This window comes from Filicampus tigris, chromosome 4 (genome assembly GCF_054856515.1).
Source record: "Filicampus tigris isolate MCC_2025a chromosome 4, RoL_Ftig_1.0, whole genome shotgun sequence".
Lineage (NCBI taxonomy): Eukaryota > Metazoa > Chordata > Actinopteri > Syngnathiformes > Syngnathidae > Filicampus > Filicampus tigris.
In genome coordinates this window covers 16,297,405-16,319,201 of record NC_141220.1, presented here as the reverse complement: position 1 = coordinate 16,319,201, position 21,797 = coordinate 16,297,405, and the positions used below count along the sequence as shown (strand labels likewise).

At 41.2% G+C, this 21,797-nt stretch overlaps 2 protein-coding genes and 1 long non-coding RNA gene across 7 annotated transcripts in view; 2 read left to right on the top strand and 1 right to left on the bottom strand.

Moving 5' to 3' along the window:
- Positions 1-12,394, bottom strand: part of LOC147148654 (uncharacterized) — a 20,864-nt gene extending 8,470 nt beyond the window's left edge. Inside the window, exons 1-5 of one of the 3 annotated variants that reach the window (XR_015086362.1) lie at positions 11,892-12,394; positions 11,587-11,801; positions 8,910-9,003; positions 7,712-7,965; positions 1,863-2,051 (exon numbers count right to left, since the gene is read on the bottom strand). This is a non-coding gene — a long non-coding RNA (uncharacterized LOC147148654). The remainder of the gene's footprint in view (positions 1-1,862; positions 2,052-7,711; positions 7,966-8,909; positions 9,004-11,586; positions 11,802-11,891) is intronic. The other 2 variants (XR_015086364.1, XR_015086365.1) reach the window with 2 other exon arrangements.
- Positions 857-8,319, top strand: LOC147148655 (MOB kinase activator 2). Of its 3 annotated transcripts, none has more exons than XM_086027144.1 (5): positions 857-1,270; positions 4,123-4,262; positions 4,329-4,425; positions 6,832-6,956; positions 7,725-8,319. In XM_086027144.1, exons 1-5 carry the CDS (start codon positions 1,194-1,196, stop codon positions 7,967-7,969), a joined length of 684 nt encoding a protein of 227 aa, XP_085883270.1. In that variant the 5' UTR covers positions 857-1,193; the 3' UTR covers positions 7,970-8,319. The 3 variants fall into 3 exon arrangements, with proteins under 3 accessions (XP_085883270.1, XP_085883269.1, XP_085883271.1); XM_086027143.1 differs by lacking the exon at positions 857-1,270 and adding an exon at positions 1,326-1,510; XM_086027145.1 differs by lacking the exon at positions 857-1,270 and adding an exon at positions 1,559-1,782.
- On the top strand, positions 11,711-21,797 carry adm2b (adrenomedullin 2b). Its single transcript, XM_086027146.1, has 2 exons — positions 11,711-12,043; positions 19,506-21,797. Exons 1-2 carry the CDS (start codon positions 11,937-11,939, stop codon positions 19,873-19,875), a joined length of 477 nt encoding a protein of 158 aa, XP_085883272.1. The 5' UTR covers positions 11,711-11,936; the 3' UTR covers positions 19,876-21,797.

Here is a 21,797-nt window from a genome sequence, read left to right as displayed (position 1 = left end):
TGGGTGGTCCCGTTTCACGCCAATCAGCCACTGCTCACCCTGCTGAGCTCCACTGCGGGACGGACACAAAGTACAGAGCTGGCCATTTTACTAAAAAATCCTGGTCCATTTATCGCCTTTCGCCGTCCGTTTATCTGCCTTTTTGACTGGCCGGAACAAATACTAATCGCCTGCGGGCTGGTCCGCCTATCACTTTAAACAGACTTTAGTTTGCGTTTCGGTTACCATGACGACTAGGTAAGGCGCTACTTATTAAGCCCAGAGTCTAACGCGAGTGTTGACAATTAATAGTGTGCCGCTTCTCAGAAGTTAATCTGTGCTTGTAACACTGCAGCTCTTCTTAACTTTTGGATGTGACATGATAGCGTAGTCTGGCGGTCGCTTGAAAATCTTCCAATCTTCGCCCAGCCTAGCTACCAAGTCATAGAGAAACTGCCTGCAGCTTTAATGAGCGTATGCGACTGATATTTAAGTAACTGCTTGTCTCTTATTGTAGTGTGCAGCCAATCCTTTACGTATTCAAAGAATGCTCGCATGATGATGTTTGAACACAGTTTGTGACATATATTTTAGCCCCACAATGTTTTGTGAAACATAAACGTTGAGTTTTGCTCAACCACAGAACTGTGAGTCAGACCCGCAAAGCACTAGTTCACCACGCTGCCATCATCAGATCAAGTTTTACAAACAACACTCATTGCTCTGGGCATGTTTGTCCGTCCTCTCTCTTCAGTCGCCTTTACTTTGTCATGTGCATCTGCTCCGCACACACACACACCCCCACGCACACACGTTATGGAAAGTCGAAGGGGTGGAGTTGAGTTGAGTATTTCAACTCATGTTGGAGAAACCTGCCTGTCCGCTCAGAGCTGAGGAGGCGGTGCTTGCGGGGCGTGGGACTCCAGACAAAGAAGACACACTCACTCATTCACACACACACACACACACACGACGCTCACACAAACACACACGACTGGAGTCAGACAGCTGGAAACGATCTTCAACTCCTGGGACTACTTTTTCTTCCCCCCCGACCCCGGCTAACAAAGTTGTCAAAAAAAAAGGGAGAGGTGTGTGTTTTCCAGCTGTGTGGATCCATAAGTTGTGTTAACATATGTTGTGCGTAAACGTGCATGTGTATTCGCGTGCTCAGGATGGAAAATAGGGGTTGGCTCTGCTCTTAGCTCTCCGCCATGGGGGGTTGCCATAGTTACCCCACCGCCACCAAAGTGGACCGCAACGCTCCTCCTGACGCCTGCGATGGCAAACTGTAAGTTGCGCTTTTACGTTTTCTTGCTTTCCAGTCCAACCGTTTTAAAAAAAAACAAACAGGAATGTTCTCCAGATAAGAGCTTATGTGTGCATTGCATACTTGCATGATGGCATCAGTGGATTCCTCCGGCAGACGAGTAGTGCGAAACGAAAGCAGGGAGCTGAATTTACAGCGCAAATGTTTGCTCTTTGAATACATGGTGTTGATTCCACCCTGGCGACAGGACAGCAGGCAAAGGTAAACACGGGCCGCCTCCACTTGCGCTGTGTTTATGCACAAACACACCAGCTGTGGGTTCGTTGTGCGTTTGTGTGTGGACCGCCACGACAGGCCCAGAGGCCTTAAAGGGGTCCGAGGCAAAGGAGTCCAAGCAGGACAGGATGTTCGCTCCATTTCCTTCTACCAAGCGGCACAGTTCTTTGGGGGAATTTCCACTAAGGGGTACCAAAATAGCCACTGCATGCTGGACTAATGGTTAGAACGTCTGCCTCACAGTCAAGAGATCCCAGGTTTGTCCCGAAACATTTATTTTTAATGACATCAACTATCAAGCGGGCAGCACGACCCTGAAAAAGAGGGACAACCTTACCTGAAGCTCCAGCGTGTCTGTTAAAGTTGACATGATGGTGGCAGCGTGGTGAAGCAATGTTTAGCACATCTGCCGCACAGTTGTGAGCTTCTGGGGTGGATTGTCGTCCTCTGTGGAGTTTGCATGTTCTTCCCTCCTGCCGTGAGTTTTCTGCGGTTACTTTGACTCGCATGACGAGCTCCGGCTCACCTGCGAAACAAAAAGGCGGCGTTAAACAAAACGGATGGATGGGAATTAAAATAATCATAACACTGGGCTAGGGATTCGTTGTGACTAAACGTGACAAACATATATATACATAATTATATAATATTATATATATCCATACTGTATCTAAGTAGTTCTATTTTTTTAACGGAAAAATAAAGACAGCAGAATACGTTTTATTCAAATTGTTGACATTTTTTTGTTGAATTCTTTTCACCAGGGTCAATTAAATATAACATTCAAATAAAAATATGAAAAGAATGTAAAAAAGATACATATTCATATAAAACTTCTTCTGCAGGCTTTCTTTTTATTGTAAGCATATGTTTTTAAAATATTTTTGAATGTTTTAAATTTTTTAATAAAAACCTAGCAATGACACACAAATACTTCCTTTATGAAAAAAGACAGAGTGAGCAATTTTAGCAGTTGCACGAATTATTGACCCAATAGTTAATAATGACGTCAAGGTAAGTTCATTTTTTCTTTTCTTTTTTTTATGTTGCTAGGTTAAACCTGTTGACAGTCACATTCACCCATGAAATATTTGGGTGTACCAATGAAACAAACATAGCATGAAGGTTAAAACACAACGATTAATTAATTGACTGTGGAGGAAAACGAACCAATCAGTGGGTTACTTTCACACTTAATCAATCAAGAAAATGTAGCGTGACCAAAGTTGCCCGTACCTTTTGCGTAATGCATTGTACAAATTTGGTTACACTTTTGTTGAAGGTTTTTCAAGTAAGCACATTTTTTTGGGTGCTGAAACACAAAGAAATGTCTTTCGCAAAATTTAAAGATACAGTGATACCTTGATTTGAAGCAGGCGCCAAATAGTGTTATCATATCTGAAGAGCGCTTCTGGAAATATTAAATAAAAAATATAGCCTGTATAAATTTACATAGCTAGCGAAACTGGGAAACTTGTAATTTACGGAAGTCATTGGACAGCGCCGATGCATTTTATATTTAATAGAGTTGCGATTCAATTGTGAAAAGAAGACTTTGACAGGTTGAGCTCTTTGTGAACTCTGCCTAGCAACACAAACGAGTGACAAGAATCCCAGCAATTCCGGCAATCTACATCTGCTACGTCTGCTGGATAGCAATCGAACAGCACTTTGGCTTCTAAGTTGTCACTCACGATGTTCTCTGTTGTTCTTTATTGACGCTGCAGTGCTGCTTCATCAGATATTATAACCATTAATTCCAAGTGTGTCTGGCTGATTTGATATCAAAATATTTGCAATGTTCTACATTAGTGGAAACAGATGACAGGTCAGGATGTATTGCTCAAAGAAATCTTAACTGAACTGCACTGTTTGGTGGAAACGTGGCATAATCACACAAGCAGTAACTGTGCTGACCTTCAAGTTGGGCATGGACCATTAGACTAATTCTTTCTGGGTGCATGAGTCTCTACAAAAAAGACAGCAAGGTCACAGCAAGTCAACTCCCAGCCGCTGTCTAAAAGCAGTAAGGGCAGCTGCAACGATTACATTGCAAATAAGACAATCGCAGTGGTACCTTGTCCAATACGTTTGGTTGCGTGACCAAGCTTAAAGATGGCGTCAACCCAAACATATTTTCTTCAAGAATATGTTCTATGCAAGTCCACTAGTTGAAACAAGACATTCTGATAAACGCTGCGTTTGTGGAATAAGTGTTAATCCACTCGTTTTTAGCTATCGCCGGGGGCGGCCATTTTGTCTTCTGTTGACTGAAAATGACATCACAACTGATTACAATGACCAATCACGGCTCAGATTCAGAAAACAGGTCAGCCGTGATTGGTCGTTGTGAGCAGTTGTGATGTCATTTTCAGTCGACCGAAGACAAAATGGCCGCCCCCAGAGATGGCTAAAAACGAGTGCATTTTGCTGCTTAACTTCTATTCCACAAACGCAAAATAAAAATCGGTCCCTATCTACTTGCTGTAATCACTCCACATCACACTGCACAGTTGCCGGTGTATGCGTCGTTACCAAGCGAGCGTGAAATGTCTCATCTGCTGATTGTTTCACAAGCTCTGCACTGTCCTTCAAAGGGGGATCAACAACAACATCCTGGAGACGCGTCCGTACCTCCAGCAGGAGTTTGCGTGCCAGCACATCAACCACATGGACATGTGCGCGCTCACGTCCCTCCCGCCCGGCGTGGACAAGGCCGAGTGGTTGGCCAGCAACAGTGAGTAACGCTTCGCTTCCAGCGACTAAAGATGAGGTGGCGTTTCATTTTGCCCTCTCTCCACAGCCGTGTTGTTTTTCAAGCACATAAACCTGTTCTCCAGCGCGCTGTCAGAGTTCTGCACCCCCAGCACCTGCCCGACCGCCTGTGGACCAGGCGACACGTGAGTTAATGGTGCACCGCACTGTGAAATGGAGCCGTCAGATAATATGGTTATTTATGCCGTGGTTATTTTGTGAGGTGAACCTTTAAAAGTCATGTGTGTTTTATGGGTACTGCTGCTGTTGCTGCCACCACATAAAAAAGAAGGTGAAACCCAATCAAGCGTTATGGAACATTTCTAATAAGAGTCAAACAGTAAAACCCACCTATTTGCGGACCGCTTTTTGCAAATGTGATATTTTACCCCAAGCTATTTGTTTTAAAACTCACCTATTTGCAATTTGTATATTGTTTTTACACTCTAAAAACAGTTGGGTTATTTCATTAACCCAATTTTTGGATTGTGTGTGTTGGGTCAAAATTTTGGGTTATTTCTTATAAATTAACCCAATTGTTGGTTCAAATTAACTATATATTGGGTTATATGCCAGTAATGTTTTATGTTGGGTCAAAAATCAACCTTACAGGCCCATACACAGGTGCCAGATGTACACTTGAATTAAGTATGGCTGCCGGCCATGACAGCCTCCGACATACTGTTCATGTCGACACACGCGGCATCGTGGTCAAGTCAACGACACTTTTGACATTTGGATTTCTTCATTTATCACACTGTTTTGGTAAGTACATCACACATTGTAATGTTTTGAAAACAAGTTGCTTGTGACTGAGCGTGTGTGTTGGACAGGACGAGTGCTGGAATTGTTAAAAACTTCACAAGAACTGCGCTTTCTCCAAACAATGTTCCATATTAACTTTATGTGTTTACTGTAATCCACAGGAACATTTCTATGATTACCAGAGTGGCTCTGGTTACCTTGCTTGGAGATCGAAAACTGTTGAGCGCAACTCTCCGCAAGAGGTCAATATATCTCAACACACTTTTCAAGATGGACCCACAACTCAAGTGTACGGCAGTTGTCTGCTGATGACCGCAAGGAAGCAATGCTTGGTTTAAAGAACTGAAATAAATTGTATACCATTTTACAAATTCATCTCATGCACTGATTTGCATTTCCTGACTGACAGCCAATCAGAGTTATTGTCACTTTATTGTCACTGACACCACTTTGCAGACTGCTGTTGGTGTCTTATTCATTCAATTCATATCTAAAAAGCACCATGACACAAAATATATGAATTTGCCACAATTCTAAACACTACTTTTTAATCCAGATTTGTTCTCACTTCCACCATTTGACCCAATGGTTGTGTTAAGAAAGGACCGACCCAGACTTGGGTCACTTTGAACCCAAAAATTGGGTTATCCAGTTTTGACCCAACTTTAAGGGTTAAATGAACACAACAAATTGGGTCAAAACGATGCAAAGAATTGACAAAAGACCTGGGAAGGACCTTTGACTCAACACAAACAATCCAAAAATTGGGTTAATGAAATAACCCAACTGTTTTTAGAGTGTATAAATAAGAGTTTTTTTTCCCTAGTTTGGCTGGTTCTGCAACTTAAACTCCGATGCACTTGTACCGGTATATCGTCGCTGTCCTGTGAAAAGCACGTATGTCAAATTTGGGGAACTTTTTTAATTTTCACATTAATGTGATGTCTGTAACGAGGAAACACCATTCATGTAAAAATGAGAAAAATGAAAAAAAAATGGAGATAAGTGTTTTTCACAAGACAGCGACGATATATTGAAATGAGACTGGCACCCAAAATCCCCGTTTCCTAATCGTGTTGATGGCAGCGAACGAGTTCCGGTTGGATGCGTAACTTCCGCTTCTAATTATGGAAACGTTTGTCTTTTTTGTTTAAAATGGCTTACTCTAACTACAAACCCATGTCGCAATATGCCAAATGTGGAATCCTGGTTGGTTGTTGCGCCTTTTGGTGGTGTAAATAGTAAACCCTTATTGTAGCGGATGCTAAACTAGCAGCGGCAGAGAACTAAGGACATATTTTACATCACACATCAGTTGTGACGACTACTACTTCTTCTTCTTCAATTTCTTCTTCTTCTTCTTCTTCCATTTCTTCTAGAATTTTCTGTTGATGGCTGGCAAATAAATTGGGTGCATTACCGCAACCTCCTTTAGCATGTGTCATCCGTAATTAAAAGTGTAAGCTTCTAATCCAACTACACCTTGTTTGCTGCTGTCAACACGATGAAGGAAAGGATGCGAGTCCAAGTTCGACTGTTCTTGGTCTCCTTTTTTGTTAAATTAATTTCCCCTACAAAAATATGAATTACACTCCGGGGCGACTTATACTAACAGAATTGTGATGTCACTATTCAGTTTGCTCTAAGACACAATAGATAGTTGACAAAATTGACGTGGGTGTGCAAGCTGCAGATACCAAACTACTGCATTTGTATAAGATAAACCACCAATTTTCCAAAGTATGTCGCCTTTACCGACTATGCTTTCTATCCTTGTTGTTTTTTAGAGTTTATGTTTGGACTGACGACCATGGCAGGAAGCTGAAATGCTCTGCTCCTCTGTACTTTGACTATGCCATGTCCTACATTCAGGACCTACTCACAGATGAAGAGGTGTTCCCCACAAAAGCGGGTAAAAGTCCTGAACGCACACACTAACTTTCAATGCACTGCTGATTCCTTTTTAAGCGCTGATAGGATTTTCGGGGTCCTGAACTCGACCACCCAAAACTTAGTCAGTGGTGCCTCCTCAAAAGTGAAAAAAAAGAAAATTGCTCTCCACAATTTGTTTCACCAATGGACATGAAATTTTGTGGTAAATATGGTTTATTGGTATATTCCCAATCGGGACGTACATATATGCACTGCTACAACAACCGCACAAAAAAATAAATACAGTTTCGACATATTCTTTTTTTCATTCTGTCTGTGTCGCCCGGTCTGAAGGACCCATGCTTGAAGTTGAAGAGGAAGTCACCCATTTTGGTTTGAAGGCACCATTTTGGATGCATTCCAGGGCTTTAATGAACTCCTAGTGTGAGCCCCAATCGTAACCAAGCATCAAAGACAGATGGAAGATGATAAATCATGAAACTTTTTTTTGCCAACGTCATGTGGGCTGAGCCATTATATGAGCAGAACATTGCGTCAGCGTTTGATATCATAATAGCTTTGTGTTCAACTAAACAGGCCCGGATTCCACAGAGTAATTACTTTGGTGACGAAAGTGAGGCAAGACCATCATTACTCCAGTATTTACTCTTTGACAGTTTTGTTTGGTGGTGTGCCATGAGATTTACTTTAATGTAACCACATATGTCTTGGCTCAATGAATGTCGGCATACACGGTACCAGGGAATTTGCCCCAAATCCCTCTCAAGCACTCACCTTTCAATTTCAGGCTCTGTGTTCCCCACCGGCTTCATCTTCCTGGTGCAGAAGGTGTTTTTGTTGCTGTTCAGGACTCTGGCTCACATCTACTGGTCCCACTTCCGGCAGACGCACGCACTGGGCCTGCACCCGCACCTCAACACGCTCTTCACGCACCTCACGCTCTTCTGCCGGCAGCACGCGCTGCTGGATGCCGAGGACACGGAACCACTGCAGGACCTTATCTTGGCTCTGGGGTTGCAGGGAGGAACCTAAGACAAGAAATGAAATGAAGGATTGCTTTGAAAGACGTTCTTCGGTCAACAGGATCAGGCTCCCGTTGTGTATAGCTTATGTTGTGATCTGGTCATTAAAAAGCCAAGATATTATTTAATTGAAAGAAAAAACACACAGAATTGACGGACTTCAGTGACAATCCTGTTAAACGTGCAATCGTGTTAAACATGTACACCCGCCATAAAGTAGTATTGTCAAGACTGCATGATACACACCCAGTATATCCTCTGCTGAATGATGTATGGAATGACTTAACTTGTGTTTGTTATGTATTCTTGTGCCAGAATATTTGTGTCTGAAAAATAAATAACATGTATGTATACAACAGATGAGCCAGTTTAAATGCCATATTGTCAGACTGGTCATCCGTCCATTTCATTTTCTATATAGGTCTTGTCCTCATTAGGTCCACAGAGTCTTCAGTGAACGTGCATGTTTTTAGACTGCGGGAGGAAAAGACGCTGCCTCGTGCTGCCCCAAACTGCTCATTGTTGACAAACAGCGCCACCTGCTGGCAAAAGCCTTAGCAGAGACTGTTCAACTGACGCCTACACAAATTAAACCGGTGATGCTATGCTACGTATCACCCATTTTCTATTGCGCTTGTCCTCATTAGAATGGGGGAGGGGAGCCCCAAAACCTTGCTCATGTAAGCTGACTCCCCAAAACTCACAAGTAGTGCCACTTCGAAAGTTGGAAAAAGTAGCCCACAGCACCATTTTTTTCCCAATCGACACGAAATTGGGCGGACCTAATTTCAAAGCATACAAAAATTCAACCGGAAGTTTTGGTTTTGGCTCAATTCCAGGGCTCCTACTTGGGAATTTTGCCCAAATGAACCCAAAATGAAAGCAGGTAAACACCAAACTGCAAAGCTTTTTTGCCAATTATGTCCAATACTATGCCCATGATGGCTCACCTGTTGTCTGGGTTTGGTCACGTGATATTCGCAGTGCGAGCCCATGGTCATGTTGAGAGGCAGCACTGCATAAAATGTCAGCCTCTTTGGATGGCTGAAAACAGGTGAATTAATCCAATTAATTCTTATTCCACAAACATACTGTGTTTAGACTAGTGGGGCACATAGAACATTATTATTGCAAAGAACATTTTTGACTTGACCTCCACTTTAAAAGTGTTCAAATCCAGCCTCTCAACAGTAAATATACTCTAATTTCTCAATATTCTCCTTCATGAAAGCAGACTAATTGTCTTTGTGTTTAAATGAATAAAATAAGACATTTGCAAAATCTGCCTTTACTTTGGAGAACATCCAATTTTTGCCTATTTTCTGACAGATGTTACAACAAAAAAACTGTATATCCATCCATCCATTATCCAAACCGCTTAACTCACAAGGGTTGCGGGCGTGCTGGAGCCTATCCCAGCTGGCTTCGGGGAGTAGGTGGTGTACACCCTGAATTGGTTGCCAGCCAATCGCAGGGCACAGAGACAAACAAACATACACATTCACAATCACACTTAGGGGCAATTTAGCGTGTTCAATCAACCTACCATGCATGTTTTTGGAGTGTTGGAGGAAACCGGAGCACCCAGAGAAAAACCACACAGGCACGGGGAGAACATGCAAACCCCACACAGGGAGGCCGGGGCCAGATTCAAACCCATGACCCCTGCACCGTGAGGCAGACCACCGCGCTACCCTCAGCAGTATAATCGATTATTAAAATAATCATTAGTTGCAGGTAAAGGTGTCAACCGGAATGATGGTCCCGGTTCCACTCGATTACCGGTTATCGATGCCCAACCCACTCGACGAGGGACGGACTGGGACCACGTGGGTCGGCCGGAAATACAGACGGGAACTTAGTGAGGGATAGACAATGCCCAACTCTGGGAATCAGTGATCCGATGGAAAGGGTAAGGTACACAAACATGCAAATACACTGCTCGGATATTATGCTGGATGAGTTTTGGGGCACATGTTTAGCCCGAATTGAGGCTCACGGCATTGGAAAGGGAGCTTAAGAGTGTAATACTGCAAAGTGCTAAGTCACAGACACCCAACAATTCAGCAGTTTAAGTAAGAGCTGAAACCACCTCCGATGAGTACAGGATGTCCTTCTAAATCTGCTTCACAGTCTGAGCTCGTCAGCTATGTCTTCCTTTCGGTACTAAAACGTCGAACGGGAAACTACGGCTGAGAATCAACTCAAACGTGTTAACACTTTTTGTCACCCTCATAAATAAACGGGAGTCGACTCCAATCCTCCCGTTTTACGGGTTACACCTTTTTATGTGCATTTTATAGAGTCATTTTCACCTTCTCCAGCTGAACGTATGTAGGCCCGAACACATTAAACCTGGGGTGGGCAGATGGTGCCAGAGAAGCGCTATATAAGTGCACTATATGACTGAAGGCAATTCTATGATGGCCTGAACACCACAAAAAGCACTTCTACAACCTTAATGTTAATGTTTCATGAAATTTGACCATTTTTTTTCCCAAAAGTCTATTCTCTTCATTTTGCCCAGTTCATTTTAAAACTGGATAGACCGATATGTTTTTTCACAGGAGATCGATAATCAATATTTGGAGTCGATATTCACTTTCACTAAAAGCGAAAATACTGGTGTCAGAATTTTTATAAATACAAACTCCAACTATTAACTTTGATTAAATGTCTTCAAGCATAAAACTTTGCAGATTTGAAAAATGTTGACTTTTTCGTTTTAATCTTAGACCATACACATCTTTTTTGTATAATTCTAACAAAAAGTTTAAGTAGCTCTCAGGGTCATTAGCAGATCTTAAAAACTAAAATAAAAACTTATTTGGGAAGTCAATTCAAAAAGTTGTCTTTCCAATAATATGTTCTATGCAGCCCCGCTAGCCTAAACACGGTGTTCTGATTAATGTTGCATTTGTTGAATATGAATTAAGCAGCAAAATCCACCTTGTTTTCATCCATCTCAGGGGGCAGCCATTTTGCCACTTGCTGTCAACTGAAAATTGCATGACAGTTACTCACGGCTAAGTTTGCATGACCAAACTCAGAAAACAGGTCAGCCTGCTTAATTCATGTTCGAAGAACGCAATATTAATCAGAATACCGTATTTAACGCCGTGTAGAACACATTATTGTCAAGAAAATATTGGAGTTGACGGGTTGACTTCCTCTTTAAACATGTATATATGTTTATTTCAAAATTTCTGAAATGTTAAATTTTCATTATCTTTAATTTCAAACCAAAACAATGGGCGCAGAGAGTTCCCAGGGCCAGCAGCATCTCTGTATAAAGTTAATTGAAAATGAATTAAAATAGAATTTCATGAAGTTAACAGAATTTTAAAATGATATATAATATATAATAATAATTTTTAAATCTTGATAACAATCATCAAAATCGGGTTGAATAGTTCATGTGGGTCAATCCAAACACTGCAATTTTACACCCTTTAAAGTCAATTTTGTCTAGAGGTAGCAAAAGTGATTTATTCATGTTAAGCATGAAAAGTTTCCAACTTAGAAAATTCCCACTGTTTTTTTTTCCTTGGGCATGCCGCATGCAAAGGCAACTTTGAAATGATATATTTATGTGACTGTTAACCGTTCAAATGCTATTCAACTCACCTCAACGCAGAGTTCACTATGAGGCAAGTGTTGTGGTAAGCTTTTACAGGTGTTGTTCAAGGGATTGTTGAAGGACACAGTAAGCCTTCCTCCTCCTCCAGTCCTCACTCCTCATCCTCTTGCTCCCTCCTCAATCAGACTTTCTAAGCAAGAAACCCAAATGACTCCAGCTGCTCCCCTTCAAAAGAGCACTTGTCATCTACTGAGAAGTCACACTTTCAAATACAAGAAATTCCTTAAGTTAGAAATCTCTCAGGGGACAATTACTGTTGTTTTATCCTCACAGACTGTGTGAGTAAACGCACCTTGCTCCTGTGCGAAAGCGGCTCCTGTGACTCCGTCGCGCCGTCATGTGCGCGCTGCTATCGGCGTGGACGTGTCTTCTATTCGGACTCCTGCCCCTGGAGACCCAGACTAGGGTGCCGTTGAGCCACATTCTCCAGAGTACGAGACACAGGTAAAATTTCTCACATCACACCGTTGCTACTAAATCCCATTTGGTTTGGTATAAGTAACTGCGCAGTTGTGACGTGAGAACGTAACACCACTAGCAAGTAGGAATGCAGCTCGTTGTTTTTTTAACAGCTTTTTTTTTAGTTGATGTGGTTTTGCATAGCTAACCTATTTGATGATATATTTCGAGTAGCCTGAATGACAAAAAAGTACTGTAGGCCTACCTGTAAACTACTTCCTTGGTGAAGTTAGGACCCCAAAAATGGTTCCCCTAATTGTGCCTCTTCTATATACAGACATTATGTGACGGGGAAGCAACTCATAAAATGATTATTTTCTGGATGATTCAGTTTTCTCTTGTACAGTAGATTCATGTATGAACTTTACTAAAGCCATTATAAAAAAAAAAAAAATAAAAAAAAAACAACTAAATGCATAAAATCATATAATACAGCAGTTTCCATACAGGCGGCACGGTGATGGACTGGTTAGCACGTCCGCCTCACAGTGCACAGGTCGTGGGTTCGAATCCAGTCCAGCCTTCCTGTGTGGAGTTTGCATGTTCTGCCCGTGCCTGCTTAGGTTTTCTCTGAGAAGTCCGGTTTCCTCCCACATTACAAAAACATGTATGGTAGTTTAATTGAGCACTCTAAATTGTCCCGAGGTATGATTGTGAGTGTGTTTGTTTGTCTGTGTGTACCTTGTGATTGGCTGGCAACCAGTTCAGGTTTTACCCCGCCTACTGCCCGAAGATAGCTGGGATAGGCTCCAGCACCCCCGCAACCCTCGTGAGGATAAGCGGTTTGGATAATGGATGGATAGATGGGCACTTTACCCTTTTTTGCCGGTTCGTCCTGCGTCCGCTACATGGGTAGTACCCTTCCGTCCTCGTCCCTCCGTCCTTATAAAATGAAAAAAAATGATCCTCTGACCCGTCCATCCTCGACCTTTTAAAGCGCTTCTGTCTTTACATTACGTCGGCAAAAAAAAAAAAAAGTGTCCGTGCACTCATAGACCAGAGCCCGCCAGGGGACATCACGAGAATATTTGAAATTGCTTTATCACGTAAGGGGCATGGCCTAGTAAGTGACATCAGAAGCTGGAGTCAGATTATCCGGTTAGTCTGCTCGTGAGCGTCTGGGTGTGAGTTGTGGCCTACAGCAGCTCCTTGCGAATGATCTCATTTTGTATTTGAATTTTTGTCCAGTTCAATAAACGACTGAAAGTGTATCGCGACTGTGGCTCTCCTTGGCCACATTCGAGGGCATTACAGTACTTGTCTTATAATGTCAACAAAGATGGCTACTGGGATGTAATCAACAGATTCAACACCGTGACAAACGATCACAATAGCTTCTCAGGCCTTAAGTGGAGCAGAGCAAAGTTGTGAGAATGAGGAATGAGGTCATTCCTTTCAGTGGCCCAGAGGTGAGACGGAGGTGAGGGTGATTTAGCGGGATTTGAGACAAGGACACATGTGCTTAGTCAGGAGCCATCTAACGGTCGAAAAAGCCCCCTGATGAGATGAGGTGGACCACGATGTGTTTTTTTTTGTGTGTCATCAATAAGTAATAATGCAATTGAAAAGAAGAATATTTATGAGTGTAACAATCTGTTCCTGGTTTATTTTTGATTGTTGCACGGCGAGACCTTGTCCTCAGACTATTACGTAAGGGGGAAAAAAATGAGCTTCATAAAAGTTTGCACAGCAGGGGGTTCCCTGAAGATCAGCCGCTGGTGGGAAAGAGCAGGATGGAAGTGAGCGTGACGGATCAAACACAATACCCTTACTGGCAACAAGTACTGTCGAAGGCAAAAAAAAAAAAAAGAAAGTAAAACATGGACATATCCTGTTGTAATTAAGGACTACGATGGATGAAATAATAAATGGAGCATTACCAGGAAGAGGAGTGAAACTTTAGGACTTCAACTAGGTGCGTGTGTGTGAAGACGCGCATGCTGAGCTCTCAAACTAGGGGAAGCTTCACTGTGTGCAGTCTAACTGTGCACATGGGTGGAGTTTTAGTTCTTTTAGTATTTTTGTAGACGGGTACAGGTAGAAAGGGGCGTTTGCACCATTGTGGGAGTGAACACAGCCAGCCTACTTCCTGGCCAGTGATAGCGGCGCCACTCTTTCCCTTTAAATTCAGCGGAGGAGAGGCATGTGCACAGTCTTTGCAGAGGCAGACAGAGACTCATTGCAGTCCATGCAGGAGAATGAAGTGCACAAAGCACGTGTAGAAGAAACTACAAGCAGACCTCCACTTGTGGATGATATCATGTTGGCCTGAGTGATGACAGATCACCACTGTTAAGTGGGCACTTGGAGACTGCCTTCCACCCCGATCGTTCGTGTGACCTGGTTTCACCTGGTCTAAAGTTTAGTGTACTTTCTGCCCCCAAATTGTTACGTGCGCTAGGGTTGTGCAATTATGCGAAATTCAATTACAATTACGATTGTCACACTCAACGATTACAAACTTGGCATAATCGTAAAACAGCGATTATTAATATGCATTTATATCCAAGGCACTATGTTTGTCGACACAAGGAAATCATACTTGAATTTATACATTTGCGCCTTTTCTTTTATAACTAATTTTATAAATTTTGTTTGGTCCAAAAGGAAATTTCATAATTATAGTGTCTCAAAGAAATGTATTTTGTTTTTTTACGTTTAAACATTTTCCTGTTTTGAATGTAAGGACGGAAGCGCTTTAAAAGGACGAGGACGGACAGGGTCGCAGGACGATTATTTTTATGAATGAGGATGGAGGGACTACGACGGAAGGCTACCCAGGTCGAGGACGGAGGAAATAGGACAGACCGGCCAGAAAGGGTAAAGAGCCCAGTTTTGGAAATCGGGCATCCTACAGCAAAATGAGCTGTCCAGTGTCACACAGCCAAAAACACCCAAGAGTGACACTGAACAAAGTATTTTTTTTGCTTTTTTTCCTGTGTAACACTTATCCAATAGAAGAGGCATAAATTCAGTTGGACTTTTCTTCAAATATCCCATATGTGCTTTTTGTGGTTGATCAGCTTGCACAAGTCAGTTGTTGCTCTGGATTACATTAAATTGAGACGGAGCATGGCGCTAATTCCCCAATCAATGCCTCATTCATAATCGCCCTGTGATCCACTGGTGACCAGTCGAGGTTTGTAGTCAGCTCCGGCTTTCCTGTGAATGGGCAGTTGTGTGGTGGAAAAATACGGCATATTATTAGTTATTGCTTGCTTATTATCGGTATCGTTAAAGTGAGTTTGTTGTCAGATGTTTCTTGTACTTTATTTCACGATGGGCAAAATACACGTGAATTTTATCTGTGTACGTGTGTGCATGTTGGCGGTGAGTGCTCACGTTTGCAGCCAAAAGAGAGATCAGAATACCAGTCAGGATTTCTTACAGGATAAAGCTTACAGACATGTTGGTGCTATTTCCACACTAAAACAAACAAATAAACAAATTAAAATTACGAATGGATTTTTATACAATTCAGGAAAAGAAACACTGTCGTGCAGGGCTTGTATTGTATTCAAATTAGACCGTAAATGATTCAAGGAGACAGATTGTGCATTTTTATCGCAATTGAAGTGAACGGCCTGTTTTGAGGGGTCAGTCTCTCATGCAAATGAGCCACTGATCACCCCAAAGAGTATGTATTTTGTTACCATGACAACAAGGGGTGGAGCTATCTTATTGGCGGCATCCCAGAGTGTTATGAAGAAAGTAAGTGCCCAAAAAGACAGTAAAAGCATGGGTTGTATTTACACTGATAGAGGCAGCACTTCAACACCAAGTCTTCAAGTTACTATTAATTAATTGGTATGTGGATCCATGTATGTGGCGCATGCAGTGGACGGATTGCCAAATACAAATACCACCCCATGCTGACAGCAGCTTTCTCAAGCAATCTAGCATGTTCTGCTTAAAGTGGAAATCAACCCAAACACATTTTTTTCAAGAATATGTTCCCAGCAGGCCCGCTAGTTGAAACACGGTATTCTGATAAATATTGCGTTTGTGGAATAAGAGTTAACCCACACATTTTTAGCCATCACAACTGCTCAGGGCTCAGGTAACAACCAATCACAGCTCAGCTTCAGAAAACAGGTCACTCACAGTCACATTTTGGGAAATGGCAGTTCTCTAAATATTTACCTTCATTCAGCAAAGTGCAAATGTATAAATTAAAGTATGGGTTCCTTGTATTAACAAACGAGTTAACTTGCTATTCACTTATAAATTGCCAAAGTAGTAAACTACTTGGAGTAAAACGCCAATTTTGACAGAATAACAGACATGCTATTCATCTATACAGGTAGAACAAAGTCCGGCCCGCGGGCCGGCCCACACCTTCTATCATAGAATTAATAACGTCCGGCCCGCCCGTAGCCCAGGTGACAAGCTTATTAAATACACTCTAAATGCAATTTCACATTTAAACCCAAGAGGGCAGCAGCAGCACTCTGTCCAACTCCATAACCCTGTGTGACCCTTTCCGGATCGTTTATAAAAGGGCGACAATGAATAAAAAAGGAGAAGTTGACAACGAGGGCCGACAATTTAAGAAAAGGGGGAAATTTGACTATTTTCCCACTGAAATACGCAATCTAATTTGCACTGGTGAATGCTTGTACTTATTTCCCTGTTTTAAATCTAAATGTTCAGTGAACATTTATTTGCCAGTGACATGTCACGTTTCAAATGGACCAAAAGGCATGTTTAAGAATCTTGAATTTAAATAAAAATTGTCAAAAAGAAAAGACCGGTTTGCTAAAATAGCACTTGGATTTATTGGGTGTTCCATGTAAAAAAGAATGTCAGGATGAATGGTCATGCATTTGAAGCAATTTGAAACCAAAATGAACACAAAAAATTTGACTTCATATTATAGACTACACAAAAAAATGTAACTTAAGTCACAGTGATAATGTTTAGCATGGTTTCTATTTTTGTTCTAGTAAAAGTAGTTTATATTTGCATAAGATATTTTATTTAAAATAAATCCCTCGTGCCAATTGCAAATTTAGTGGAGTCTGTGCCCTAAACATTTGGAAGCCTTGTCCGGGCAATAGATTCTGTTATCTTTTTGTGTCTCTCCGAAGTTGATGGGTGGGGGTTGCTGCGTAGTGATTCAACGACTGAGATTTGCGTTGGGGACGACGCCGCCAAATCTAACTCGGTGTTTTCTTGCTTCGGTGTATCATAACATCATCGTGAATCAAACGATGGTTGAATAGATTCGTTGTGTTGCCGGTGGATCCAGAGACAACTTGCACTTTATACGTCTTTGCTCGCCGTCTTCCACGGCAAACCCAAAATGTAACCAAATAAGCGATTTTGACTTGCCTTGCTTGTTTACAAGTCGTTCCTGTGGCGGGTCTTGTGCCATTTTTAGGTCTGTTACTCTGTTAAAACTTTGAGTGGGAGCGTGTGCAGTGTGACTTGCGGGGTGCGGGCTGGCTGTCTGACAGTCCACCTTGGAGAGGGCGGCGCGGTGGAGTAACTCGGATGCGCATGCCTCAAAACAACTCAAAATTAGTAGTAATAATCGTTTGTTTTTTTTTACTATTATGCCAATTTTGTAATCATGGAGTATAATAATCGAAATCGTAATTGAATTTCGATTCATTGCACAGCCCTAGTTACAGGTATTGTGATAATCCCCAAATAGGCAGCGAGGTGAGAAAGTAAGTACTTTAAATTCCCTCTTAAGAGTAAGTGGAGGCCTTTTAACATTATTTTTGGGCCCCTTCTATTGCAACCCTCAAATTCCTTTTGCTGATTAGCTGGAAAGATGGAATCTTGGCGATAGCGGCATAGACCACAAGGTCCACAAGTTTTAATTTGGGTCTGATAATCAAATCCTTTGATGAAACAGTCGCAGGCCTTGTGAAGATGATTACGCAAAAATTCAGTCAAGTGTCATAACTTCAGAGGAAGACTTTAATGCTGTTTGCATTGAGCACCTGCCTATTCAGTTTGCTCTTTTTTTCCTGAGGAATATCCTTAGATATTTGCTCAAAAACGTACCTAAATGTTTTTGTGCTCACAAAATGGTGCCCACGTTTGGCTAATAGGAAAGCGGTAATTGGTTTTAAAGAAGTATTGTTAAAATTATACACCTCAATTGAGAGAAGATCATTCTAAGTCTGGGGAGGAGCTAAATTTAGCCTGGGATTTTTTGCAGAAGTCTTATCCGCATGTGTAGGTGCACATGCACTACATTTTTATGTAAGCAAGCCATTTAGTTTTATGGGTAACACTGTGTTTTTGGAGTTAGTGGTGTAAGCTGTAATATGTTTAACTTTAATTAAATATATCAAATCAATTTAAAAAGAACTTTAATAAAGCCCCTTTAAAACTATTAATATAAATAATTCTAAACATTTGCTGGACGGACGGCATTAATCCTTGATAACTAGCAGGGATTTACTGTACTTTGAAAATTGGTCTGATTTATATTTTGACAATTGTAATGGAAATAATTAACTGAATTACACCAGCTGGAAAGCATGCATTGATATCAAAGGCAAAAGGGACAGCTTTCCTATTCTAATAACTCTTCGGGATTTGTATTTTTTTTTCTACCGTGTTTGGCTTGTTTGTACTCTACCATATTTTAATTTTGAGTGTTATCGTTTTGCTTGTCAAGATATGCTATAGCAATATGACAAAAATCAAAATGGATTACATTAAGTTTTTTTTCCAAATATATATAATTAAAATATGATATCTGTATCCATTTCTTTTCTACCAGTAACCAGTAACCACTGTTGCAAACTAGTGAGCTGCTGACAAGTTGCTAATGTGTTTTTGCGATTCTAAATTGCAGCTTTAGCATGGAGATGGTCGTGTTTGCTGTTGCTTCACTTTACTTTTTGCTTTCAATTAGTTTATTAATTTCTTAAAGTGCAGCCACAACAATGTCCTTAATCTATTTGCCATCAAATATGCTCAGTCTTAAGCATGTGTGTAGCCTTTACTAGCAGACAAGGTGGTTGGATAAGGTGGATTAGCGCTTTCACAAGCTATTTTGATTAAAGCTGCAAGCAGTGATGAGCAGTTCCTGGCAGTTTCTCATTCATGGCAAAAAAAAAACGAAAACAACAACAACAAAAAAACACCATGCACGTTATATGGTATACACAATACAAGTTTTGCAGTTTGTCTTGGATAGCTGCTTTTGATTGACGTTCAATTGGGCAAAATCATTTATAGGAGTCCGTCAATGTACGAGCTGTGGAATTCACCCAAAATGGCCGACCCTCCTGTTCATTTTTTGGTACGAGTCCTTGAAATGTTTTCCAGCAGCACCTTGTTATGAAAGACGTCTACCCAATTTTGTCTTGATGGGTGAAACTGGTATTTAAAAACCTTTTACATGCTACTATCAAGTGACTTTTGGGGGCTTGTCTTTGGCACCATTAAAATAAACAAAACGTTATTTTGTATTTTACAGGTCATCCAAATCCTCCAAGCACATAACACCGTCCTCCATGACGCTGCCGACGTCCAATTACGCTATCTCCCTTGACGAAGCCCTCACCCTGGCACAGAATCGTTTCATCTGGCGGGTCCTCTTAACGAAGGAACCCCTGCTGAGGTGGTTTGAAGTGGAGCAAGAAGCGTGGCCGGGCGCACGTGGAAGGTCCCGAGGACGTCGCCACGCCAACGGCCGACGGGCCCACGGGCAGCTGATGAGGGCGGGCTGCGTCCTGGGCACCTGTCAGGTGCAGAACCTCAGCCATCGCCTCTACCAGCTAATTGGACGCAGCGGCAGGGAAGACTCCTCCCCCATCAACCCTCGCAGTCCTCACAGCTACGGCTGAGACTTGCATTTAGTCTGTTTGGTGACCTTAATTTGACCTTCTCAAAACTTTTGAATGCACGTCCAACTGTTCAGTGTTTCAGTCCCTAATGTCTAACCTATTATTCTCTAACAAGAAGCAGAATTCACAACTGGTGTTTGATCATGACTCGGTCGTGGTTCTGTTTGGAATTGAAAAGACCCTTCCTCAGAATGTTCTCAGAAGGAAATGGACATCCAGGTGAGAGCGTCAACGTGTCGTCCGCAGGTTGCTACAACGAGACTGAAGGAGTCACATTAAGACGTAGAAGTGGACATCCTTGGAAATGTATTGGTCCATTCATGGCTCAAACTTGACGCAACGTGTAATGAAACATTGAGCAGTTGGATATGTGCCTTCAAGTGTTTACAGAAGGCTAAATTAAGTTCACCTGTAATGGATCTAATGCATTTTAGGTTCATCCTGAAATTTCACCCAAAAGCCCAATAACCATATTTTTCTATGAGTAGTGTGTATACAGTATACTGTATATAGTTGAAGTCTAACCAGGCAAGAAACAACCAATCAGACGATAGGATGGATTTTAATCCTGGATTTTACCCGATGAATGTTTCTTTGCTTTATTGAATTGTTAGTAATATCTTACTGAGTAGATGGTTTTTACCTGTTGTGATAAGACTTACGGGTTACAATAATAAATTTAGCAGCAAAATCCACCCGTTTTTAGCCTGAGGATAAAAACAGATGGATTTTACCACTAACTTGCATTCCATAAACGCAACATTAATCAGAATGCCGTGTTTAGACTAATGGGGGTGCAGACAATATATGGTGAAGAATATTTTTGGGTTGACCTCGCCCTTAAAGGCTAATTAAATTATTTATGATTTTTTTAAAATAGCATAATTATTACATTTCTGTTAACTATGTTAATTGGTTAATCATAAAAGCATATTACTATATAAATGTTTACTTTAACATAATTTACAAATGACCTGACCCACTTGTCCATTTTAAAAAGTTAAATGTGGCCCCTCAGCACAAAAGTGCTCGCTGGATTAGGAAAAATAAAAAAATAAAAGTGCAGGTGGTGCTGTTTTTCTTCACTCCTGTTGGTGGTAGCAATGTGCATTTGACCATCCACTTTAAGATATCTACAAAACATACATATTGATAGAAATGGGGTTTTTTTGGTTAATAATGTACAATACAGTACTTTTTTAAAATTATGACTTATTACTTAAAAACTTTGGTGTCTAAAGGGCTTGAAATAGAAATAAACATACAATAATAATAATGTCAACTGCCACACACCCATGGAAAGCTTTTTCCATAGTTGCTCACGTCCCTACTTGATCCCACTGACCTTGAACAAGTTAGCTTTATCCAAATCTGCATGAAAATTGTTCTTCCTTGGCTCATGTGACAACTAAATACATAACTGGGATCAAAACAGTTTTCATGCTTGGAGTAGATAATGCTCAATTTTGACTTTGTAGACTTAGGAGGCCAATGGACGAGAAGCTTCATAACAACCCAACCACAAAAAAAAAAAAAAAAACACAAGCAGCCAAAAGTACCAGCTGTGCACTTACAACCAATCAGAAGAGAGTATGGATTTGAAATGGAAATGAAAACTAACCCATCCATGTTACTCACATTCTTTACTGCAACGAGTGGAAGGAAGCCTTGCTTTAAGTGAATGATTTGAACACTGTATGCCTTTGATCTGTTTTAGTTCGACAATGGAGGACAATTCAAGTGTTATTTGAGGTGAAAAGTTACAAGGCAAGCACTGTATTGATATCTCATATTGAGTCTGACTTTTAAAGTACTGTTACTGTTTACTTTAAAATGTTACTGAAACCTCATTTTCCTGTTATGAAAGATGTTACCTTAGTAAGCCATTTTTTTAATACAGTGCTATCATTATGTAATAAAAC